Below are 24,085 nucleotides of genomic sequence, written 5' to 3'. Positions count from 1 at the left end.
CCAGGAGGAAGAGGAGGAAAGCCCCACCTTGTTCAGCGCAAACTGCTGCCGCTTGTACGCAGACACACTCTCCCAAATCCTCGTGACTTCTGAAAAGCAAGGGCGAGACAAGTCAGGCGGAGCCGGCGGGCTCAGCACCCTTCAGCACCATCCCAGCCGCGGCGCTGGTGGATGCGGCTGTAACCAAAGACACCTCAGAGGGAGGCCCAATCTGTCTGCTCAGGCAGGACCACGTAGACCCCGTTGCCCAGGGCTTTCAGATACCTCCAAGAATGGAGATATTTGTCTCTGGGTAACCTGTTCAAAAAAAAACCACTGGAAATGCATGTGGTTGAAACCCATGGCTTTCCTTTCAACCAGCTCCCGGGCATTTTTGCTTGACTTCCTGTTCATTTGATGAGAAAAGAGCTTCAGATGAGAGCAGGAGCAGTACGTGCTACAGATTGACATTAGTGATGGTGTCAAGGGTAGAAAAACAGCTCTCTGGAAATGGAGTCTTGAAAGAGCCCTTCAGATGTGCTTGTTCAGTTACTTCAGTGGGCTCTTCCTTTCATTTTTGCAAATGACTCCTTCCTTTTTTACAATGCACTTGTCTCTCACACTTGCCTGCCCATATGATCGTGAGGGAAGAGTTGACAAGAAAAGCCAAAGGACAGAAAAATTGATGGGCTGTGGGGAGGGCATTGATTGCTCACCCTATACAACTTAGCCGTCACCTGCAGTGCTTGCCCTGGAGTTTGACTCGGGCTCTTCAAGTCCAGTGGCTGGAGCGAGTCACAGACACACTGGAGCAAGGAGCTACCAGTTGTCTTTTTATTTACCCTACTTCTATTACCATGACCAATAACTTTCATTTGTGAATAGAATATTAATTTCTCTGGATGGTTTTGTAGGTTTGTTTTAAATCTGAAGCATTAGGATTATCTCCCAAGCACATAGGCATAAAAAGCATAAAAAGAGAAAATGAAAATGTCCACTGGCTTCAGTAGACAAGGGATGCAGCCTCAAAGTTTGACTTGATTGGGAAAAAGGCCTTGGGGCTGAATGTTGTGAAAATGGCTGTACCTTCACTAGAGGGCTCCTGGGATCTTCGGTGACATTGCCTGTGTTTCCACCTCTGATTTGTCCTCCTTGTTCCTGCTCTGCAAACAGCCATTCCCTGTCCTCTTTTGCAGTGTCGCAAGGGACATCCAAATGATGTTGAGGTGCCTCTCCTGGGTCCTGGGCAGGGGCTGGCACTGGGTCTCAGCCAAGGTTAAGAGGGAATTTTTCCCTGACAGTGTAGCATCTTGCCACCCTAAGCAAGAGAGGTTCTGACGAGGCTGGAGACACATGAAGTCCCCCAGGAAAGGTGGAAGAGGAACATAGGGTCTGGCTCTGCCCTTCCTCTCCAGAGAGCCTGTCCTTTGGCAGAGCAGGCACAGGCAGACAACTTGCCCTTGGGGCTGGTGGTTCCTCTTCCAGGAACCTGACCCTGCAGGAGGTGGGCAGGACACCTCGCCCTCCTTTCTAGGTACACACAGGTGACGTTTCAGTTGCCCTTAGGCTTGTGGGGAACGTTGCACTCCAAGAGCTTCAGGGAACATCCAAGGCCTTCCTGGCAGGGGGGCAGAGGTGTGAGCTGTCAAACTGCAGGGACCTGCATGACTGCAGACAAGTGACGCTTGAGGGGAGCTAGGGAAACCCCAGGGTAGGGAAATGCCAAGGTTGGGAGTGCTGGGGTCGAGAGGGGTTATGCTGGTGCAGGAGCTCCTGATCTTGCTGCTCTCAGCCCCCTTGGAAATGCCAAATCAAGGCCCCTGGGGCCAGCTCCTGGCTGGAATCACCAGCCTGTGCCCAGCAGGGTGTTGATCCGCAGGGATTTGGGCAGGAAGGTGTGCTGCAGATCTGGAGGGGTGGTGGGGAGCAGCACATGGGCACAGCAGCCCCGCTCAGGGTGGCCGTGCAGAGGCAGCTCACCCCTTTCTTGCCCCAAGGGGGACTGGAGCAGGCATAGGGAGGGGAAGGGAAGGGAGCACCCAGGAAGGGAGTACCCTGAAGGGGAAACCATGGACACCTGGGAGCACAAGGCTCTGTAAAGGTAGGGTTAGCACGTGCCTGGAGGACAGCCCTGAGGGCACCTGGAAGGCAGCGGAGGAGAGGTGAGCACTGGGCAGTGGAAGCGGAGGAGCTGTGAGCCTGCAGGAGGGGAAGGGAGGAATCCTGAGCCATTGTCCTGGGAAGGGAAGGGATCCGACATGGGGCAAGCTCAGGCAGGGGTCAGTGGAGGAGATGTCAGCACACATGGAGAGAAGGAAGGGACTTTGAACATCCGAAGAGGGGACGTGAGGACACGTGGGTGAGCCAGACTGGAGAATAAAAGGGATGTGAGCATGGACAAAGGAGAAATGGAGGGTCAGAGGAAGCATGGAGGGCAGCAGGAAGAGGTGTGAACAGGCACTGCAAGGAATGGAGGGGAGCTGCGAGCTCGCGTGGCAGGCTGGAGAAGCCTTGGAGGGGAAGCAATGTGCTCTGGGTGGGCAGGGAGGGGAAGGCTACAGACATGAGTGCTTATAGGGGGCATGGAGAGGGTCCAGGAGCTTGCAGAAGGGAAGCGAGGGGATGTGAGCAAACAGGGTAGTGTTGTGGGCTGACCCTGGCTGGACACCAGGAGCTCACCCGGCTGCTTGATCACTCCCCTGCTCAACAGAACGGGGCAGGGGGGATACCAGGCAAAAAGCTCGTGGGTCAAGATAAATACAGGGAGATCACTCAGCAATTGCTGTCACCAGCAAAGCACTCAACTCAGGGAAATTAATTTTAATTTATTGCCAATGAACAACAGAATAGGATAAAGAGAAATAAGAACAAATCTAAAATAATCAACCTTCCCCTCCACCCCCTCCCTTTTTCCCAGGCTCAACTTCACTCCTGATTTCTGCTTCACCATGGACCTCCATGGGTGCAGGGCACAGCCTCCCTCACTGTGGTCTTCCCCATGGGCTGCAGGGGAATCTCAGCTCTGGTGCCCAGAGCACGCCCTCCCCCCTCCTTCCTCACTGACCTTCGTGTTTGCAGGGTTGTTTCACATATTCTCTCTCCCAGCTGCTCTTGCGCAGCAGTTTTTACCTCTTCTTAAATATGTTACCACAGAGGCGCTGCCGCTGTTGCTGGTGAGCTTTGACCAGCGGCGGGTCCGAGTTGGAGCCGGCTGGCACTGGCTCTGTCAGGCATGGGGACAGCTTCTGGCATCTTCTCTGGCATCTTCTCCCCTGGTACCAATTGCCACATAAACTCAATACAGGTGGGCACAGGGGGAGGGTAATCTGATATGCCAGGGGCTGGAGAGGACATGAGCTTGCCTGGAGGGCAGGGGAGGAATGGAGGGCTCTGGCAGTGCCAGGGACAGTGTCTCCTCAGGAGGGTGTCAGCGATGGTGGGGGTCTGGCAGGGGATTACATTGGCCAGGGGGACACTGGAGGAGACCTGAGTGAGGAACGGAGGGTCTGTGAGGATCGGTCAGGGGTCAGGGGTGATGACTGTTGGGGGGCCCCAGGGCGTACTAGTGAAACTTGGAGGTTCCATGGTGTGCCAGAAAGTGTTGGAGTGCCTGGTGATGCTGTTCACCGTCGGGGCACCTTAAGGGACCTCCAGATCAAAGCCAGCACCAGGGCTGGGAACAACAATGCAAGGCAGTTCAGTTCAACAGCGCCAAGAACCCTGTTCCCCTTCTGCTGTGCCATCCTATGGGCATTTTGGGCACCTCCGCTCCAGGACTCACACAACTCCTCTCTCTGGAGCGTGCTGTGAAGTGGGAATGTCCTGTGCCCAGGAGGATTTTGGGTGAAGGCTTAGCACCCAGCAGAGAAACTGCAGCCTTGGAAACCTGTGCTGCCAGGGCACCAAGTGCAGGATTTACAGACTTGCCCATGTTATTGGGGTGGGGGGACGGAGCCTGTGGGTTTGTAGATGAAATGGGCACAGGCTGGAGCAGTTCCCAGGTTGTTTCCCAGCAGCTCGCTCTGGCCCGATGCCTTAAGTCTCATAGCTGCTCTGGAAGGAGAGCTGCAAGAGCAGAGCTGCTGCAGGTCCGAGGTTCCCTCACCCAGTGTTGGCTGGACCTGCAAGGATTGCCCTTCTCTGTTTTGCTTTGCTATCCTGGTGGTGCTGCTGAGCCATGTTTTGGCTCTGTGTTTGCATGGTAGCCCCTCTCCCCACGTCATTCAGATCTCCACCATGGCAAACCCATGTCCCGCTGAAGGCTGCTCTACAGGACAAATGGTGCGGCGAAGCACTGGTGGCTGCTGGGCTGTCATCCAACCCAGGTTGCTTGATCTTGGCATAGGGCTCCTGCCCTTCAGTTGAGAATCCCATATCTCCTATTGCACCACCCAGTCCCAGGACACAACTGTCCCACATCCCTTGTCCCATAACCTGTAGATACAGCTATAGATACAGCTACAGATAGGGATGTTGCTTTTTCCCCAGAAACAGCAGCATTTCTACAGGTGATGCCAGTCTGAGTCTTGGGGTCAGTGGGGTTTGGAGATGCTGTCCTGGAAGGGATGCCCTGCCCTGATCTCGTGGTGCTGTTTCCAAAGACTTGCTCACCAGACTCATGCTGATACAGCCACAGATCCCACACATTTCTGGTCGCTGTGGCTCCTCAGTGCCCAGGCACCTCCACAGTTGCTTTGGGAGCTGGGAAGTCCCTTCCCTGCTTCTAGACCCTGAACCTCCTTGGTGCAAGGCCTCCACCAAGCACCTCCTCTCTTCTGAATAAGCCAACTGCCCTGTCTGGTGGAAGGCTGGAGAGGTGGGGGCACTTGTCTCCTCCCTCCGTGGAGCTGGGGATGGCTGTTCCTGTCAAGAATAGGATTCTCATTTGAGGACAGCCATGAGCCAAGCTGGGAGCCACAACTGTATGATGGGTTGCACCACAACTTCTATCCACTAGAGCACATGGCACCTCTGCTTGAAACCATGGGAGGAAGAGCAACAGCCATTTGGGGCAGGAGATGCTGAGAAAAATACCTGAGATACGAAAAGGAGACACATAGGGCATGCATGAGGAGGTGTGTGAGGACAAAAATGAGGAGGAAGCAGAGGAGACCTGTAGGAGGAGGCACTGTTGGAAGAAGGTGTTCCATGCTGGAGGTGGTTCACCTCTGAGGGGACTGCAGCCTGTGGAGGATCCATGATGGGGCAGGGAGACTGCTGAGAGAATTAAACCCATTGAGGAACCCCCACTGGCACAGAGGAGCCGTAGGAAGAACCTTTTGAATATCACTGTAGGTGGAGACTCCACAACATCTCTGGGCAACCTGTTCCGGCGTTTGACCACCTAAAAGAATGTTTTCTTATGTTCAGGTGGAATTTCCTGGGTTTTTAATTTGTGCCTGTTGTCTCTTGCCCTGTCTATGGGAACAACCAGGAAGGGTCTTGCACCTCTTCTTCATTCCCTCCCATAAGATATTTGCAGGGCTCTGCATGTCCCCTTGTTGAATGCCACGGAGTTCCGCTCAGCCCAGTTGTCCAGCCTGTCGAGGTCTGTCTGGGTAACAGCACAACCCTCTGGTGTGTCAGCCACTCCTCCCCACTTTGTATCATCTGCGAAGCTGCCGAGGGTGCATCTGCCCCAGTGTCCAGGTGATTCAGGAAGATGTTGAACAGGACTGGCCCCAGCATCCACCCCTGGGGTAGACCACTAGTGACTGGCCTCCAGTTGGACTTTGTGCCGCTGATCACCATGCTTCAGCCCGGCTGTTCATCCAGTTTTCAGTCCACCTCACTGTACATTTACCTAACCCCAGTTCTTCAGTTTGTATATGAGGTTGTTATGGCTGGCAGTGTCAAAAGCCTTACTGAGGTGGAGGTAAACAGCACCCACTACTCTTCCACCAAGCTGGTCGTCTCGCTGTAGAAGGCCATCAGGCTGGTGAAGAACGATTTCCCCTTTGGCAGTCCATGTTGACCGCTCCCCATCAGCTTCTTGTTCATAAACGGCTTGGAAATGGTTTACAGGTCTTCATTCTTGTCCTCCTTGAAGACAGGAGTGATATTTTGCTCTCTTCCAGGCCTCAGCAAGCTCGCCTGATTGCCGTCACCGTTCAAAGCCAACCTACATCCAGCTCCCCCAAGCACCCCAATGCTGCTGGCTCCTCCTGTTGGGTCCCTACCCTGCGTGCATTCGCCTGGAGGCATCTCGGAAAGGCTCCCACGCCTGCTCATCTTTGGCTCTGCACCCTGAGGGCTCAGCACTGCACCCCACGCGCTCGATGCTGCTCCTCACTGTGCCTGGCCCTGCACCCACTTTTGCTCACTGCTGCACCCCTCTGTGCTCGCCCTTTTGTGCCTAGTGCTGCCTGCTTCGGGCCACCTCTGCCCCCTCGCAGGGGTGCAAGCGCACCTGGGTCCCTTCCTGGCTTTGGGGGTGCAGGGAGATGGGACCTGGGGCACCCAGGCCACAGGTTCTCCCAGCTTCATCCGGTGGCTTCTGCCTCAGTTTCCCCTGCAGACTCGGCTGTCTGGGTGGATGGGGGCACCCAGGGGTGATGGGAATACAGGACGGGGACAGGGTAAGGGCACAAGGTCATCCCCCTGCTACCACCTTGGGGGGCCGAGAGGGGTGAGGGCACCCCAGGCTCCTGTCACATACCCCCCTCACCCGCCATGGGCAGTGCTGCAGCTCTGCGCGCCCAGCGCTGCACGTGGCTGGGGACACAGGGGCCCGCAGGGACATGGGATGGACTCTGGCCTGGTGACGTGGGGGCAGTGGGGCCAGGGCACCCTGGCTGCTCCCCCACTGCCGGCTGCCACCCGTGGGCCCACGTCACCAGTGGCCCTGCAACGCGATGGCCCACGGCGGACCAGCCCCAGCTGGCACCGAGCTGCTGACCCATGCCCAGGCACAGCCCCCCTCATCCAGGCAGCCCAGCTTGCCGTGCTGGGGTGACCCGCTGCCCTGGGGCTGGGACGCTGCGGCTCTGCCCGCTGAGCCACAGTTCCTGCTGGGCAACGGTCACCCCGAGGCAGGAAGGGGCAGCGGTACCCGACCCGCCCCCCCCCCCCCCCCAGGGGCACACATGTGCACCCGGCATGTGCGTGCGCACGTGGGGGCTGTGCGTGCACACATGTCCCGGGGGGTGGGGGGTGTGTGTGCACCAGCAGTGTGCAGGGGTGCCCCCCACCCCCGGCTGTGCTACCCAGGCTGGGGGGGGACCCACAAAGCTGCCGGCACCCAGCGGGATCCCCCCAGGCCACGCTTGCCTGGCTGTGATAGGGGCTGTGGGGAACCAGTTTTGGTCCCCGCACAGGGCCTTTGCCATGGGGGGGAGCCGGGGCTGCACTAGTGCTGGGGTGAGGTGGGTGCCCCCCAGGCTGGGTGCTGCTGCTGGGTGCTGGCACCACCCAGTGCCGGCACAAAGTGTGTGTGTGACACCAGTCGAGAGCCTGGAGCAGCCCCGAGCTGCAGCATGGTGCCAGCCTGGTGGTCTGTGGCTCAGCGCCCCCCTGACCCAGTGCAGTACTGGTGCTGTGCCTGGTGTGGGCTGGTCCAGAGCTGGGTCCAGTGCAACCCAGTCCAGAGCTGAGCCAGGGCCATGCTGGGGCTGAGCTCAGAGCCGTGCTAGGCCGTGGCAGATGTGGGCCAGATCCACATGGACCCAAAGGAGACAGTGTCAGAGCCAAGCCCATCCCATATCCATGCTAGACTGTGCCAGAGCTGTGCCCACACCCGTGCCAGGCCGTGCCAGAGCCCAGTCGAGCCCACATCCGTGCTGGGCTGTGCCAGGCTGTGCCAGAGTCGAGTCAGCCTGTGGCTGCGCTGGGCCAGGCCATGCCAGAGCTGAGCCTGAGCCTGTGTCAGACCGGGCCGAGCCGAGCCATGCTGAGCCAAGCCCAGTCCAGCCCAGCAGAGCCGAGCCGAGCTGAGCTCAGTCCAGCCCGGCAGAGCCGAGCAGAGCTGAAGCGAGCAGAGCCCAGGCCAGTTCAGCCCAGCCCAGCCCAGTGGAGCTGAGCTGAAGTGAGCTGAGCTGAGCCCAGCCCGGCCAAGCCTAGTCCAGCTCAGCCCAGTCCATCCCAGTGTGGCCGAGCCCAGCCCAGTCCAGTCCAGTCCGGCCCGGCCCGGCCCGGCCCGGCCGCTCCGCTCCGCCCGCGGCGCCACTGAGCGCGCACGTGGTGCCGGGGCGCGCTGCCCGCGCGGGGGCGCGGCGCGGCCCGGGCTCTGCTGGGCGCTGCTGGCCAATGGCGGCGCGGCCCCACCCCGCCCCGGCGGCGAGAGGGCCAATGGGCGCCGCGGGCGGTGCCGTGCGTCAGGGGGGGGGGGGAGGAGCGGAGGTCACGTGGGGCGGAGGGAGGTGGTTTAAGCGCGGCGGGCGGCCGCGGCGGGGGCGGAGCGGGACGGAGCGGAGCCGAGCGGGTCTGGCCGGGGCCGGCCGGGCCCTGCCCTGCCGGTGAGCGGCCGCCTGGGGCGGCGGGGGCGGGGCGGGCACATGGCGGCGGCAGAGGGCGGGGGGAGCGCGGGAGCGGCCGTTACCGGTGCGCGGGAAGGGCCGTTATCCGGTATCACACCCCCCCCCCCGCCTCGCTGAGCCCGGTTTCTCCCGCAGGATGAGGAGCAGCTCAGGCCATGGCGCAGCACCCGGCCCCCAGTCCCCGCGGCCGGCGGGGCCGTAGGACGGCGGAGCCCCCCCACGCTCTATAGCGACCACCCCGCCCGCTCCCCCCCCACCCCTATTTAATTTTATACCTAATTTATTAACACCTGCCCCTGCTCACCCCATCCCCCCCCACCCACCCACCCAAACCATGGACCCGACCTCCGCGGTGCCATCCGCCCCCATGGCGGGCTTCCTCTGGATGCTGGTCCTGGGCTTCATCATCGCCTTCGTCTTGGCCTTCTCTGTTGGTGCCAACGATGTGGCCAACTCCTTCGGCACGGCAGTGGGCTCGGGGGTGGTGACCCTCCGGCAAGCCTGCATCTTGGCCAGCGTCTTCGAGACGGTGGGCTCTGTCCTCCTGGGAGCCAAAGTCAGCGAGACCATCCGGAAGGGGTTGATCGATGTGGAGATGTACAACTCCACGCAGCAGCTGCTGATGGCGGGTTCGATCAGTGCCATGTTTGGTGAGGAATGGGAAGGTCAAAATGGGGGGGCACTGTGCCCCAGCGGTGGCTTTCTTACCAGGCTTTTCCTTCTCTTCCAGGATCTGCTGTGTGGCAGCTAGTGGCTTCGTTCTTGAAGCTCCCCATTTCTGGTACCCACTGCATCGTTGGAGCAACCATTGGCTTTTCACTGGTGGCCCAAGGGCAAGAAGGTGTTAAGTGGTCCGAGCTGCTAAAGATTGGTAAGGCCAGCTCTCACGGTCACCTCTGTCTGTGGCCTCCATGTGCCCCCTGGGCTTCCCCTTCCAGCACTGGGATGCTGATCATGACTTGTCTCTCCTAGTGTTGTCCTGGTTCATCTCACCTCTCCTCTCTGGCATTATGTCTGCTATCCTGTTCTTCCTTGTCCAGAGGTTCATCCTCCGTAAGGTAAGGGTTGCCCACCCCATTTTCTGACAGCTCCTGGGTGCTCCCTTGTCTGCCTGTTGGACTGGTTGGTTGGTTTATGTGCACCAGAGCTTCTCTGGGCACATCCATCTTTGTGTTGACACTTGGGTGAGCCCTTCAGGAGGAGCTGAATGGGTGGGAAAATGGCTCCTTGTAGCTGCTTCACAGAGTGGAGCCTGGGAAGTGAGGAGGCATCAGTTTATCTCCTCTAAAACATCTGGGTCAGGAATGTCCTGCCTGGCCTCAGCAGAAACCACTGCAGTTTCCAAGTGGTGAAGTAGCCCAGAATTGATAACATCAGAGCTGTTTGTTAGGTTTTTTCTAAGTCCTGGTGCAAGGCTGGACCTCCTCTTGTGTCAGGCTGCAGATGAAGGCAGTGACCAACAGTGATGGCTCTTTTGCTTAAAAAGGAGGGCCAGAATTGTCCCTGGTGCTGTGGAAACTGTGCTTTCCTCCCATCTGGGGCCCCACGGACAGTGAGGGCTGTCCAGGCTGGCTCCAGGGATGTGCTCCCACTGTTGGCAGTGTCTGAAAGCTCAGGAAGAGGGATTGAGCACCCAAAGGTGCTTGAAATGGAGCTGTCAGCTTTAGACTTCATCTTCCAGATCTGATGATGACCCTGGAGCACAGATGCTGCCAGCCCAGAGCAGGGGTATCCAGCCAGCTGTACAGCAAAACTTTAGCATTTTTTTCGCAGATTTGAGGTTAACTTAAACTATTACAGGTCTTAGCTCTAACTATTTCTTGTTCAAGAGATGTTAAGATTTTATCACTGCTAGTTTCTACCTGGCAGCCCTTTAAAACAATCCGACGTCACTGCTGTCAGAGTAACCTTGCATAACTGGCCTTTCAAAGCTGGGCTGGCCCTGTCCTGCTTCATTCTGGTGCTGAATAGTCTGGTTGCTCCGTCCTGCTCGGCATTTGGTGAGGCTCAGTGTGTTTGTACCGATGCTAGACCCCGATTGCTGGGCAGCAGTGGAGATTAAGTGCTCCTGCTGCTTGGGTGAGGGCCTCTCTGTGCAGGTATGTGGTCAAATAAGCTGCTTTGTGAGTAATGGACATTTTTTTTTATTTCCTCCAAGTCAGCTGGAAAGAGGTGAAAGCTTTGTCTGACAAATGGTTTTGTGTGAAAGTACCTGGGGATTTGAAAGAAAGCATACGTGCAGCTGGAGGCTGTGGAGGTCTGCGGACTGGGGAGCCTCAGGAGGGGTTAAAGAGCCAGGCAGCCCCTGGCTGTGGGTGCAGATGAGATGTGCCAGCCTTGGGACACTCCTACCCAGGGTCCCTGGGGAGCCTCGTGGGACCCGCGGTGTTCTGCCACCTTCTCTGCCCCAGGCTGCTGCAGGGGTCTGATGGTGGCAGCCCTGTGGGTTATCCTCTAAAAGCTGTCAGGAGCTCTGGCTTTTGGTAGAGCTTGTGGGAGCATGGTATTGGAGTTGCTCAGTAGTTGACCGAAGGCACAAACCTCCTTTTGGGAAGGGGCTGTTGCTTGGCTGCTCATCAGCTGCTGCACAGCTCTCGGGGTCTGTCTTTCTGCAGCTCTGATACTTGTTTTGCAGGCAGATCCTGTTCCCAATGGCTTGCGAGCTTTGCCCATCTTCTATGCCTGTACTGTGGGGATCAACCTCTTCTCAATCATGTATACCGGTGCACCTTGTAAGTAGGCATCAGAATACTTAAACCTTAGTTTTAAAATTCTTTACAAAACCTCCATTAAATGCACGATTTACCCCTTTTTTGCTTTACAGGGCTGAAATCTCCTAGAAGGCGGCTGGCCTGTGCCGGTTACAGAAGGCTGCAGGCTAGCGTGCGCTGAGTTCTGGGCTAGATAGTTGCCCAACCAAAGAGACCTGCTCAAACTAAACCCCTCCAGACCTTTCTCCTTAGACTTCACAGGACTGGCAGATAATATGACTTCCCCTTCCCTTCTCTCACCTGTGCTAAAACTCAGGTACCCAGCTGCCACTGAAGAGGCTCCTCGGGCTGCTGGTAGCAAGGCTAGGAGCAGGGATGGAGGCTGTGCCTCCTGATTCATCTTGTCCCTACGAATAAACTATCCCTGGCAAGAAGAGCTGGCACCTGTACTGAGAAGAGGAGTCTGTACTTCACTTTGAAAAGCCAAATTGAAATGCTTGTTTGGCTGTTGTGTATGGGGACAGGTCGCAGGCAGGACTAGGAGAGGGCTTGGCAGCAAACAGTGGCTTTGTGGAGCTGGAGGCTCTGTAACCTCAGTGTGCTGGGGTGACTTGGCATGAGCTGGTTTTGGTCTGAGGATGGTTTTCCTGTTGTGGAGGAGTTGTTGGAGGTGGGGTGAAGGGCAGCTGATGCTCACTCTGCAGAGTTTTCTCTGTAAACAGTGGCTGGAAAAATTTTTGGAGGGATGTCAGCTTCTTTTTTCCTTGGCTTTCCAGCCTGGGGGAGGAGGCAGGGTTGCTGTGGTGCTGCTGGGGGCACAGGGGCTGCAAAGCAGCTGCGATGCTGCTCCAAGATGCTATCACTTGACACCCCTGAGGTGGGTTCATGTTTATCCTGAGTCCTCAGCTGCAGGAGGGCTGGGCGAACTGTGTGCCACTCCGGCGCAGGGTTTGTACCCTATGCAAGCCAGGCTTGGCATAAGCAAGTAGCCAAATGTGTGAATAAAGTAGGTGTGATGTTGCTGGTGGTGCATTAGGAGCAATAAGTTACTGCCTGCAGCAGAAAATGCAGGAGTTGGGCAGTTGCAAGCACCTGATACTCCGATCAGGGGCTGCAGCAGGCTGTATAATGCAAAACCTCTGAAAAGTCACACTGCGTGTGGGAATGCTTTTAACTAGGTCATGTAACACCTCAGGTGCCTGGAAGCTTGAGCTCAAGTTCCTAGGGACTTTTGGAGCAGGAGAACCATCTTCCCCCAGCAGCTGGAGGCATTAATGGAGATATGGGGCTTTCTGGTGGGAGCAGCCTGGGTCCTGTGTGTCCTCTCCCCAGCTGTGGGAAGCAGCGCTGTCGCTGCAGCAGCCATGCTGGGTGGTTTGTGTTTGGTTTTTTTTTTTTTTTTTTTTTTCTTTGACATTGCAGCAAGTGAGGAGACAAGGGCTGTGAGGAGCCTCCTGTCCTTGCTCAGGATACACATGGGTCCCTGATCGGGTTTGGCTGCAGGAGGGAGGGGAAAGTGTCTGCACATGTGAAAGATTAGCTTTTGATGGGGGAGGTTGTACCCCGGGGGGGGTGGGGAGGCTTCTGTGTGGGTTAAGGTCTTGGTTTCGGTGCGGTCAGTGGTGGCTTTCTGATGGCATTTCTCCCTGGCAGGCAAATTAGCTCAGGGATGTTGCAGGTGATGGAGTCTCTGTGCCGGGAGGAGCGAAGTCATACATTGAGGAGGCTTTTGCCCAGAGGTTTTGAAAGATCCGTTGTTTTATTTCCTAGTGCTGGGCTTTGACAAACTTCCTCTGTGGGGTATCCTCCTAATTTCGGCGGGGAGTGCTGTTGTGTGTGCTCTCGTCGTCTGGTTCTTTGTATGTCCAAGAATGAAGAAGAAAATCGAACGTAAGTAGTGCCTCTCTTTGCAATCCTTCGGGGAAGGGCACGCTTGAACTAACCAACTTATTTTCCCTGCGGGAGATCTCATTAGCTGCAGGGCTGTTATTAGCAGGGATCCTCAGCCTCAGTTATCACTTAAGCTGCTCTGAGTCACTGGGGCACATCTCATTGAGCTGGACCCTGCGTGCTACTAACCTGCAGCAGCATCAGAAAGCTGCTCACTGGAACCCCAAAATACCCCTTGAAGTAGTCACTGTGCTGCTGAGCAGTATCTGGCAGCTGATTTCTGAGCAGAGTGATCTTGAACTGCCCAGGACAGCAGGCAATACTAAACAGCCTGATTTCACTGTTTAATAGAGGAGAAGGCAGGAGACCTGTCTGTTAACCAGTGTGTAACCTTTAATCCTCTGCATACCTGCTGATCAATCTTTGGCCTGGCAGATGCAGATGACAAGTTTAAAGCTTTGTAAGCTGATGAAATCCTTTCCCTGTAGCAAAAAAAAAAAAAAAAAAAAAAAAAAAATCTCTATTGAAAGGCATCCAAAAGAGCAGTTCTGAGCTCTGCCTCCTGAAAAGTACAGGCAGCTCTCCTGGAGTTGCGTGTGGTCTTGCATATGAATTTTGTGTGCAGTCTGGGACACTTAAAGGAACTGGAGATGAGGGGATAACCAGTGTCCTTGTCAGACTGGTGTAATTGGGGTGTGACTAACAGCTTTATGGCTGCGCTTGACATTCTTCCAGCTGTTCAAGCTTTGGCTTAACTCCTGCCTGCAAGGCAGGCTGCCTGCTGAAGAGCTTTGCTGGGAGGAGGTGGTGATGCAGGGGGAGATGTGCTCTGCGGGACCTTGATGTCAGGGTGAGGGGTTGGTTGCCACAGCCTGGCCCTTGCAGTGAGCAAGCTGTCTGGGAAATGGTCATGTTTGTGACAAGTAGGTGGTTTTTGTTGTTGTCTGAAGGAGGTGACCTCATGTTTTCACCTGAAGAAAACATGCTTTTCCCAGTAGAGGGGGAGTAACAGCCTCAGCTTCCAGGGATTGATGCCACTGGCTTGGCTTTTCCAGTGGGACAGGAAACCAGGCTGCCCTCGGGAGGTGGAGACCAGCTCCTGTTTGGGTTTGTCACCCACCAGTGGGAGCTGGAGAGGAGCCCAGGCATACAAGTCCTCCTGGCAGGCTGGAGCTGATGGGCTGGCAGAGTAGCTGGGCTCTTCTGACCTTCTCATTAGCTTCTGGGGTTGGAACCACCCCAAAGCAGTTCCAGAGCATCCCACCGGTGCTGGGCATGGGGATGGGACAAACATGGCTCAAAGAGGAACCTCTGCCGTAGGAAGAACGGACATAAAAGCCCCATAATGGTGCTCACCACACCCTTTGTGGGTGGGTGGGGTCTAAAAATAGAAGATGAGCTGGCTTGTGATGGTTTGGCTGTTGTGCCTGGGACAAGGTACGACTGTCCAGCCATTTCCAAAGTTCAGGTTGGGGAGTGGGAGGGGGAAGCTGTAAATGTTATTTAGCTGTCATAAATCTGAGTGATGAGGGGTGTGGGCTTGCTCGTTGTGTTGGGTGTGGTGGTGGGAAGGGGTTTGATGGCAGCTTCCTCCCTTTGCAGGAGAGATCAAATCCAGTCCTTCTGAAAGCCCCTTGATGGAGAAGAACATCAGCCCCAAGGAGGACAATGAGGCGCCCAAGGTGCCCCTGGGCGATGCCAAGAGCCCTGTTGCTGATGTGGGGTCGGCTGTGCCCCACCGGGCAGCAGTGGAGGAGAGGACAGTCTCCTTCAACCTGGGGGACCTGGAGGAGGCCCTGGAGCAGGAGAGGCTCCCCAGCCTTGACCTGAAGGAAACCAGCATTGACAGTGGTGAGTGACAGGAGTGCTGGGGTCTTCCCCCCCCACCCTAGGTACCCTGGATGCTAAACCCCTGCTGTCTCTCTTGGAAGGAGCCATGAGGCTGCCCAATGGCAACCTCGTCCAGTTCAACCAGGCCATGGGCCACCAGATGAGCTCCAGTGGGCAGTACCAGTACCACACCGTGCACAAGGACTCTGGCCTCTACAAGGAGCTGCTGCATAAACTGCACCTGGCCAAGATGGGGGACTGCATGGGGGACTCGGGGGACAAGCCCCTGCGGCGCAACAACAGCTACACCTCCTACACCATGGCCATCTGCGGCATGCCGCTGGACTCCCTCCGGGCCAAGGAAGGGGAGGAGATGGAGAAGCTGACCTGGCCTGTGGCGGACACCAAGAAGAGGGTCCGCATGGACAGCTACACCAGCTACTGCAATGCGGTGGCGGATGCCCACCCTGCTGCTGATGTGGATCTGAACACGGCCCAGGTGGAGATGGGTGTCAGCAACCGCAAGGGCAGCAGCAGCTCCCTGGAAGAGTGGCATGACCAGGACAAACCCGAGGTGTCCCTCCTCTTCCAGTTCCTGCAGATCCTCACCGCCTGCTTTGGCTCTTTTGCTCACGGTGGCAATGATGTCAGGTCAGTTGGGTCAACAGAAGCGGTGGAGTTGCTCGCTGGGGCTGGTGCCCGTCTTGCCCAGAGCCTCTTGCTCTCTAGTCCAGCTCTCCTTTCTCTTCCAGCAATGCCATAGGGCCCCTGGTTGCGCTCTACCTGGTCTATCAGACGGGTGATGTGGCTACCAAGGTGGCGACTCCCATCTGGCTGCTGCTTTATGGAGGTGTGGGAATTTGCATCGGCTTGTGGGTCTGGGGAAGGAGAGTCATCCAGACGATGGGGAAGGACCTGACTCCCATCACACCGTCGAGGTAAGGTCTGCCTTGGGGCAGGGGGAGACTTCAGGCAGTCCTGGAGCTGCATCCTGCTCTTGGAGCCTTCTCCATGCTCTCCTTAAGGGTTTCATTGCTTGGGTGGTGGAGCTGGGATGTGTGTGGCCACATAAAATGTCCCTGCATCCCTTTGGCTTGGGGAGGGTGTCAGTCTGGGTCTGGAGAGCCAAGCTGAAGAGATGACCCTGCTGTGCAGGGTCTGCCTGGGGAGAGCAGCCCTAGGTATGGTTTAGACTGAGCCAGCCTGATGTGCTGGGCAGTGCAGGAGGTCCAGTGCTTGGGTTCTCATGCATTTTCTGTCTCTGCAGCGGCTTCAGCATTGAGCTGGCATCTGCCCTGACGGTGGTGATCGCCTCCAATGTTGGCCTCCCCATCAGCACAACCCACTGCAAGGTAGATGGGGGTGGCAGGAGGGGGGTGGTGCTGGCTTCCCCCGAATCCTGGTGCTGATAAGGCTGAGCTGGGCAGGGGGGTCCCCAAACCAGGCTGCTGGTTGGCCTTCGGTGGGTCCCAGCTCTGCAACTTGCACCTCAGTGCAGGGTGGCAGCGGCTGCCCAGGGCTGGGGGGAGTCCCTGGGAAGGGAGAGGGGGGCGCTTGAGGAGGTGATTGAAGAACAAAACCCCTTTGGGCTCTGCCAGGTGGCTGTGGGAACCCAGGTGCTGCAGGGCCCTGTCCCCAGTCACCGCTCTGGGGTGGCAGCTCCTCACCCTCCTCTTTGCTGGGGGTCTGCTGGGTCCCCAGGGGTTGGAGCAAGACCCTTGGCCCCGCAGCTGAGGCTTTCCCGGGGGAGGGCTTGGGGGGTGGTGGGTACTGGTGGGTGCCCTGTCCTGCTGTGGTGCTGAGCCGTGCCCCGGCTCCTTGGGCAGGTGGGCTCTGTAGTGTCGGTGGGCTGGCTGCGTTCCCGGAAGGCAGTGGACTGGCGCCTCTTCCGCAACATCTTCATGGCCTGGTTCGTCACTGTCCCCATCTCGGGTCTCATCAGCGCTGCCATCATGGCTGTCTTCAAGTATGCCATCCTGAAGGTGTGAGGGCACCGGGGCTTGAGCTGCTCCTGCTTCCCTGCTGCCCCCTCCCCTCCAGGAGCTGGGGAGGCTCGTCCCACCGCGGGATGGGGGCTGCCATCATCTCTGGGGCTTCCTCAGTTCTGTGTAGTGTTGTCACTGAAGTATATATATATATGTTTTTTGTTTTTTTGTTTTTTTTTTTTAATATAAATGTCTTGGCGCTAAGTTACTAGAGGGGGTGTAGTGCTGAGGCTGTACCTGCCCCTGGGGTGACTCCCCTGCTGCGCTGTAGCTTTAGATTAGCAGTTATGGGAGGCCACTTTTATTTTTAATGACTTAGTTAAGATCCTTGGCAGTGATTACTCCTTGAGTAAGGACTGGGGCTGGTCCTTGCCCCTCCCGGGAGGGCTCGGGGGCCATGGGGGGGGCATTCCCCCATTGCGGGCTGTGCTGTGTTCAGCTTTGCCTCCATTGCTGTAGTGGTGTGGACATCAGATGCTGCCCAACCATCCTGCTTTGGGGGTCCCTGGGGGGCAGCCCCCCAGCCCCCCCCACTGCTGCTACCTCAGACTCAATAAAGGTTTCCTTCGTATGCCAGCGCTGCCAGTGATCTTGGGGGGGGGGGGGGTGTGTGTGGGGGGGTGCGGAGATGGTCCTGGGTGCTGTCCCTTGTCACGTGCTGCCTCGTGGCGTTGGCCACCCCTTCCTTTGACCCACGCCCTGGGAGGGTGCTGGGCCTGGGGTGCATGATAACAGCCCCACGTGTGTCCCCCCCTGTGTCATGGGACTGGCTGTAAATAGCCCTGGGGGGGAAGGGGGGGGGGGTGCTATTGGGGCCCCAAACCTGGGGAGCAGTTGTGATCCAGTTACCGGCCCCTCTTGTCCCCCAGCCCTGAGGAAGGAGCTGTTCCTGCTGTCCCCTCCGTGTCCCCATCCCTGGGGTGCCCCAGTGCTGTTCCCTCCTGTCCTGGGGGGGGGGGCCCAGCTCTGGTCAAGGCCAGGCACAGGGACCCACGTCAGTGAGTCAGCACTGGGGTGTCGCAAGAGCTGTGGCTGATTGCAGTGGGACCCAGGACGGGCCTGGGTGGGTGGGGGGCCAGCCTGGATCCCCGGGTTTCCAAGGGGGATGGGGTGCTGATCCCTGCCTGGGGGTGGAGGGATGGGGATGAAGGGACCCATAGGGTTTGGGATGTGCTACATGGGGCTGTGACCCCCTCCCGGGAAAGAGGGGGGGGGGGCATTTCCTACTGGGACCCAGGGGATGTGGGTGCACCCTTCAGTCCCTGTCCCTCCGGTGTGAAGTGCTGGGGGTGGCCCCTAGAGCTGGAACCCTCGGTGCCTCGTTCCCCCAGCCCCTCTCCGGGGGGCCGGGGCACCCCCCGGAGCGGCGGCGGGGCCTGTCCTTGACCCCGGTTAATGATTCGCCCGCCGGTCGGTCCCCGCGGCCCCGCTGGGCAAACACCGGCCCCAGGGGCTCCGGGCCGGGCGCCCGTGGGCGCTCCTGGCGCGGTCGGGGCCGGGGCCGTGGGAGGGCGCGTCCCCCGGGAGGGGCGGCTCGGGCCCCGCGGGCTGGGGGGGGGCGGCACTGCCCGGGGGGTGGGGGAGAGCCCCTTTTGGGGGTGCACGGTTTTTTTTTTTTGGGGGGGGGGGGCAGTGCCCCGTTTGGGGGCGCATTGCCCTGTTTTGCGGAGGGGGGGGGCAGTGCCCCGTGGGGGGGGGGGGGGGCACCACCGCCCCGTTTTGGGGGGCGGGTACCACCACGGGGTGCCTCCGGTCCCGTCCCGGCTGCTGGCCCGGGGCGGGGGGGGGGGGGGGCCGGGCCGGGGCGGGGCGGTCCCGCGGGGCCCCGTTAAAGCGGCGGCGGCCGGAGGCGGCGGCCGGAGGCGGCGGCGATGGGCAGCGAGGGGGAGCGGGGCCCGGCGGCGGCTCCGGGCCCGGGACAGGGCGACCCACGGGCGCTGCGGAGGGACTGCCAGCACCGGTGGGGCCGGGGGGGGGGGGGCAGCGGGACTGCGGGGAGCGGGGAAGGGGCAGCAGGCCTTGGAGCTGCGATTAAAGGGTTTGGGGGGAGCAGGTATGGGGGGGTTACTTTGAGGGGGACAGGTCCTGGGGAAAGGAGCTCAGGGGTGCAGGTACGAGGGAGGACTCTTGGGGGGGGGGGGCAGAGGCTCTGGGGTAACCCCCCCATGTAGACACACTGAGGGGGATAGGCCAAAACCGTCCCCCCCCCCCCTCACTGCCTTGCCCCCCCCTCCCGGCTCCATTTCCAGCTCAAAAGCCCATTTTTCTGCTCCAATAACTCTTTGTGGTGCCCCTGGGCCAGGGCGGGCGCACAGCCCTCCCCCCAGGCCCGTGGCCAGGGACAGAGGACGAGGGGACAGGTCCCCATCCCCTCCTCTGTGCCACCCCTTAGCCCCAGACACCCCCACCACGTAACCCCCCCACCCCGGTTGCCCCCAGGATCTTCGTCAACCGGAGTCTGGCGCTAGAGAAGATCAAGTGTTTCGGCTTCGACATGGACTACACCTTGGCCAGTGCGTTTTCTGGGGTGGTGGGGGGACTGAGGCAAGGTCAGGGGTGGGGGGACCCCCCCGCAGCCCCTGCCTACGCCACCCCTCTGCCCCCCCCGCAGTGTACAAGTCCCCTGACTATGAGGAGCTGGCCTTTGCCCTGCTGCTGGAGCACCTCGTCTCCATTGGGTACCCCCACGAGATCCTTGCCTACAAGTATGATTCCACCTTCCCCACCCGGTGAGTTTTTTTTTTGGGGGGGGGGGAAGGGGCACAGGGGGAGGGTGTTGGTGGGACCCTCCCCCCCACCCGCTGACAGGGCGTGTGGCGCAGGGGGCTGGTTTTCGATGCCCTCTATGGGAACCTGCTGAAGGTGGACTCCCATGGGAACCTGCTGGTCTGCGCCCATGGCTTCCGCTTCCTCAAGGGGTGAGTCCGGGACCCACCCAGCCCCAGGGGCTTGGAGGGCAGGGGTCCCTCGGCGTGGGGTGCAGCTCCATGCTCCCTCCCCAGGGCCGAAATCCTCCACTATTACCCCAACAAGTTCATTCAACGGGATGACATGAAGCGCTTCCACATTCTCAACACCCTCTTCAACCTCACAGGTGAGATCCTGCCCCTCCCCCCCACAACATGCTGCCCCTCACCGTCATGGGATGCTGCCCGCCCCCCCCCAATCCCCTCTCAAACCCCCCTCTCCGGCAGAGGCCCACCTCTATGCCTGTCTCGTGGACTTCTTCACCAACTGCTCCAGATATGTCAAGTAAGAGGGAGATGGTGGGTGGGGGCTTGGACCTGGTGGCTCTGGGGTGGAAGGGGGGGGGGGTCTTCACCCCCTTCACACCTCCTTTTCCCGACCCTTACAGCTGCGACACAGGCTACAAGCACGGGAACCTCTTCATGTCCTTCCGCAGCATGTTCCAGGATGTGCGCGAGGCCATGGACCACGTCCACCTCTCGGTGGGTGCAGTGGGCAGGAGGGGGCTGGGGGGGGGCGGGGGATGGATGCTGAGGGTGCCCCCACCCCAGGGGGGGTTTTGGCCAGCCCCATCCATCCCCTCTGCAGGGCTGCCTGAAGGAGAAGACACTGGAGAACCTGGAGAAATACGTGGTGAAGGATGTGAGTGTCTGTGGAACCCCATGGACCACCCCCCCCCCGCCTTCCCCATCCTGCTCCCTTGGCCACTGGGTCCCCATGGCCCCCCCCTCCCAGCCCTCCCCACGCTGACTTGCTCCTCACCAGCCCCGTGTGCCGCTTCTGCTGAGCCGGATGAAGGAGGTGGGCAAGGTCTTTCTGGCCACCAACAGCGACTACAACTACACTGACGTGAGTAGGGGGTGTCTGTTGCCTCCAGCTTGCCCTGGGGGGGGTGCGGGGGTGGGCAAAGCAGAGGCAGGGGGCTGCCATACTGGGGAATAGTGATGGAGACACCGGGTGTCCTTGCAGGCCATCATGTCCTACCTGTTTGACTTCAGCAATGGGGACAAGGTGAGCCTGTCCTTGGTGTGGGCCGGGTGGGGGGGTACAGGGTGCCATCAGCAGCCCCTCACTGACCACACCCCCACACCCCCCCCCCCCCCCCCGCCAAACCCCATCAGGCCGAGACCACGCCGCGCCCCTGGCGATCCTATTTTGACCTCATCGTGGTGGACACCCGCAAGCCGCTCTTCTTCGCCGAGGGCACCGTCCTGCGCCAAGTCAACACGGTGGGGACCCCGTCCACTGCCGCAGGGCTGGTCGGTGTGCTGGGCACTGCGGGGGCTCCTGTGGGCGCAGCAGAGTGGATTTGCCGTTGAGAGGGAACTGAGTGGGCACGGTTAACGGTGTGTGTGTCCCCCACACCGTCTCGGGGGTCGTCTTGTCCTGTAGGACACAGGGAAGCTGCGCATCGGGACGTACACAGGCCCGCTCCAGCACTGTGCCGTCTACTCCGGGGGTAAGTGCCCGGCTGGGCTCCGGGGGCAGCACAGGGGACGTGCCCACGCCATCACCCCCGATGTCTGGCTGTCGCAGGCTCCTCGGACGTGGTGTGCGACCTGCTGGGCGTGAAGGGCAAAGACATCCTCTACATGGGGGACCACATCTTCGGGGACATCCTTAAATCCAAGAAGCGGCAGGGCTGGCGCACCTTCCTGGTGGTGCCCGAGCTGGCCCGTGAGCTGCAGGTCTGGACAGAGAAGAGCGGTGAGCAGCGCCTGGTCAGGCACACGGATCCTGCCTGGCCAGGGACACGGCTGAGCCCAGCCAGGAGAGGTGGTCTGGCGCCTCTGACCCCCCTCGACGTCAAAACTGGCCCCAGTGGGATGTGCTGCAACGCCCTGTGCTGGTCATGCTGGGCAGTGGGGGATGTTGCCCGCACTGAGCTGGCTCTGTTGCACTTGCAGAGCTGTTTGAGGAGCTGCGGAGCTTGGACCTCTTCCTGGCAGATCTGTACCAGTGAGTTGGCACGGGGCAGGCAGGAAGGGGGGGATAGGGGGGGTGCGGGCACCTGTGGGGGACCCTCCAGGTGAGCCCTCGTCCGGGTCTCTCACACTCCAGGCACTTGGACAGCGGCAGCAGCGAGCGCCCGGACATCAGCTCCATCAAGCGTCAGATCCAGGTGATGCCTGGGGTGCCATCCCAGCCGACCCACACAGATCACTCCTGCCATGGGGGGGAGGGGGGGGGCACTCCAGGGGGGGCTGTTGGGTGCCCTGACCATGCTGCTGCACCCGCAGAAAGTCACGCATGAGATGGACATGTGCTACGGAAAGATGGGCAGCCTCTTCCGCTGCGGCTCACGCCAGACACTCTTCGCTAATCAGCTGATGCGCTACGCGGACCTCTATGCTGCCTCCTTCATCAACTTCCTCTACTACCCCTTCAGCTACCTCTTCCGAGCACCCCCTGTCCTGGTAGGCAGCTCCTGGCCTCCCCCCCACCCACCATGCCTCAATTTCCCTCCGTGGATCTGGGGCTGATGGAGGTATTTGGTGAGTATTCCACCCCTTGGCTGGTCGGTGCTGGCCCCTCTGCAAGCCCTCTCCCTGCCACAGATGGCACACGAGTCAACAGTGGAGCACAGCCGCCTGGATGCTGGGGAGGCAGGCACAGCCCTGGCACCCTGGCTGGCCCAGCACGGCCACCCTGGCCCGCAGGTGCGTGACTGGGGACAGAAGCACCTGGTGGCCATGGGCACGAGAGTCCCAGCACCAGTACGCTGATGCTGATGGGGTCCTGTGCCCACTGAGCCCCCCACCTCCATCTCAGGTTGCTGGGGTGCCCCAGGATTCCAGCGGGGAGGAGGAGGAGGATGATGATGGAGAAGCCTGAGCCCACCCCGGCACCAACGGCTGCTGAGCTGGCAGGTGCCAACCCCCAGGAGGGCATTCGGTGGCCCCAGACCACTTGCGCTGACAGCCAGGCCGAAGCCACCTGCGGCCAGCCACCCCTTCCAGTGGCCACAGGATGGCTGGTGGCCCTGCCCCGTGTCACGCCTCGCCCCAGTCCAGTGGTGCCCTTCTCCTGCCCGTGCCAGGAGCCGGGAGAAAGGTCCCCCAGAGCCTACAGGGAGCCTGTGCCCCCACCTTCACTCACGGCCCCCCCAGCCAGCATCAGCTGCTACTCCCAACCAGCTCGATTCCAGCTTGGAGCCACCCAATGCTGGGCAGGGCTGGCAGCTCTGCTGTGCAGGGTTACTGCTGGAATCCTAGTTTGTGCGGGTCGATGGTCCCAGCAGCTCTGGTGTCTGGCCCCAGGCACCACGGTGCTGGGACCCTGCTCTGGGTGGAGGTGGGTGGATGTTGCTCAAGCATAGGAGGGCTCTGGAGGCAACTCCCGCTCCCTGGGAACTGCTTTTACCTGCTGTTTTCTACCCTTTTCTATTTATAAAAGATACTCAAACTCCTGGCACCGCAGAGACATGATATTGGCTATTTTAAAGGAAAACTGCTTTGCCACTGAGCCTGGGAGGTGGGGGCAAAGAGCAATTCCCAAATCCTCAGACAGCAGCTGGGACAAGTGCACGCCCCCGCACAGCCCCCAAGACACCCCACCACCAGCAGCGCTGTCCTGCATCCTGGGTGAAGGGTTGGGCCGGCCACGCTCCCCGGACCAGAGCCAGATCTGTGCCAGGACTTCCAGATACTGCTCTTAAGACTTCTTCCAGCATCAAGGTTTCTCAATAAAGTTGCTGAGCCAACTCCTGTGGTGGCTGTGTTGGGAGAAGGCAGAAGGGCAGGACAAGGATAGGACTGCTGCTTGCTGAGGATGGGAAGGTGACGATGTGGCTCCCCTCCACCCTTTGTAGCAGCCACCCTGCCTTCCTCCTCACAGCACGGAAACCATGCCAAGCCCCAGCTCCTCGTGCTGCTGCTTGCTCTGGGCGGCCCTTGAGGGAGGGGAGGCTGCTGCCCCAAGCAGGGGGCTGTCCCCGCCAGCCTGTCCCAGACCCCCAGCCATGCCCAGGGATCACGGAACCTGGCCTGCTGCATCCCTCTTGGAGGCTGAAGCAGCTCACTCGGAAGCTGCTGTGGTCCCACAGGAGCCCCAGCTCCCCCAGCCTCTCGCCAGTCTGGCATAGCTGGTGCTGCACACACAGGGTCTGCACGTGCCTCTTGGTAGGGACCATCTGGATGCTGTAGGACACAACGCAGTGCTGGAGCAAATCCCTTGGGATGTTGCTTCCAAAACAGTGGAGGGTGGCTGGAGCATTGCAGTGTGACTGACCTCATCACAAAGGAGGAAA

At 59.5% G+C, this 24,085-nt stretch overlaps 2 protein-coding genes across 3 annotated transcripts; both read left to right on the top strand.

The window, feature by feature from the left end:
- Positions 1 to 8,325: 8,325 nt before the first annotated feature.
- On the top strand, positions 8,326 to 17,440 carry SLC20A1 (solute carrier family 20 member 1). Its single transcript, XM_042801527.1, has 11 exons — positions 8,326 to 8,432; positions 8,589 to 9,103; positions 9,184 to 9,324; positions 9,426 to 9,511; positions 11,089 to 11,185; positions 12,935 to 13,054; positions 14,657 to 14,905; positions 14,986 to 15,535; positions 15,637 to 15,822; positions 16,152 to 16,236; positions 16,711 to 17,440. Exons 2-11 carry the CDS (start codon positions 8,788 to 8,790, stop codon positions 16,870 to 16,872), a joined length of 1,992 nt encoding a protein of 663 aa, XP_042657461.1. The 5' UTR covers positions 8,326 to 8,432; positions 8,589 to 8,787; the 3' UTR covers positions 16,873 to 17,440.
- Positions 17,441 to 18,718: 1,278 nt separating this feature from the next.
- Positions 18,719 to 23,539, top strand: LOC116959026 (cytosolic purine 5'-nucleotidase-like). 2 transcript variants are annotated; one of them, XM_042801578.1, is made up of 18 exons: positions 18,719 to 18,829; positions 19,309 to 19,382; positions 19,481 to 19,598; positions 19,692 to 19,787; positions 19,872 to 19,963; positions 20,064 to 20,121; positions 20,225 to 20,318; positions 20,425 to 20,478; positions 20,602 to 20,685; positions 20,806 to 20,847; positions 20,958 to 21,065; positions 21,229 to 21,295; positions 21,373 to 21,543; positions 21,744 to 21,795; positions 21,898 to 21,958; positions 22,077 to 22,253; positions 22,395 to 22,496; positions 22,609 to 23,539. In XM_042801578.1, the coding sequence occupies exons 1-18, from the start codon at positions 18,741 to 18,743 to the stop codon at positions 22,669 to 22,671; spliced, it is 1,602 nt and encodes a 533-aa protein (XP_042657512.1). In that variant the 5' UTR covers positions 18,719 to 18,740; the 3' UTR covers positions 22,672 to 23,539. The 2 variants fall into 2 exon arrangements, with proteins under 2 accessions (XP_042657512.1, XP_042657511.1); XM_042801577.1 differs by having other exon boundaries at positions 22,395 to 23,539.
- Positions 23,540 to 24,085: the final 546 nt, after the last annotated feature.

Source organism: Tyto alba, unplaced genomic scaffold (genome assembly GCF_018691265.1).
Source record: "Tyto alba isolate M040663 unplaced genomic scaffold, T.alba_DEE_v4.0 Super-Scaffold_34, whole genome shotgun sequence".
Lineage (NCBI taxonomy): Eukaryota > Metazoa > Chordata > Aves > Strigiformes > Tytonidae > Tyto > Tyto alba.
The sequence above is the reverse complement of the archived record's forward strand: the minus strand, read 5'-3'. Positions and strand labels throughout refer to the sequence as shown.

What these genes read in the sequence shown, in the direction of transcription:
- SLC20A1 (XM_042801527.1), top strand. Translation starts at nt 8,788, where the DNA reads ATGGACCCGACCTCCGCGGTGCCATCCGCCCCCATGGCGGGCTTCCTC. An exon ending in CATGTATACCGGTGCACCTT is followed by an intron (nt 11,186 to 12,934) that starts GTAAGTAGGCAT and finishes TTTATTTCCTAG; the next exon opens with TGCTGGGCTTTGACAAACTT. An exon ending in CACGGTGGCAATGATGTCAG is followed by an intron (nt 15,536 to 15,636) that starts GTCAGTTGGGTC and finishes TTTCTCTTCCAG; the next exon opens with CAATGCCATAGGGCCCCTGG.
- LOC116959026 (XM_042801577.1), top strand. Translation starts at nt 18,741, where the DNA reads ATGGGCAGCGAGGGGGAGCGGGGCCCGGCGGCGGCTCCGGGCCCGGGA. An exon ending in AACTGCTCCAGATATGTCAA is followed by an intron (nt 20,122 to 20,224) that starts GTAAGAGGGAGA and finishes CGACCCTTACAG; the next exon opens with CTGCGACACAGGCTACAAGC. An exon ending in TTCCTGGCAGATCTGTACCA is followed by an intron (nt 21,796 to 21,897) that starts GTGAGTTGGCAC and finishes CTCACACTCCAG; the next exon opens with GCACTTGGACAGCGGCAGCA.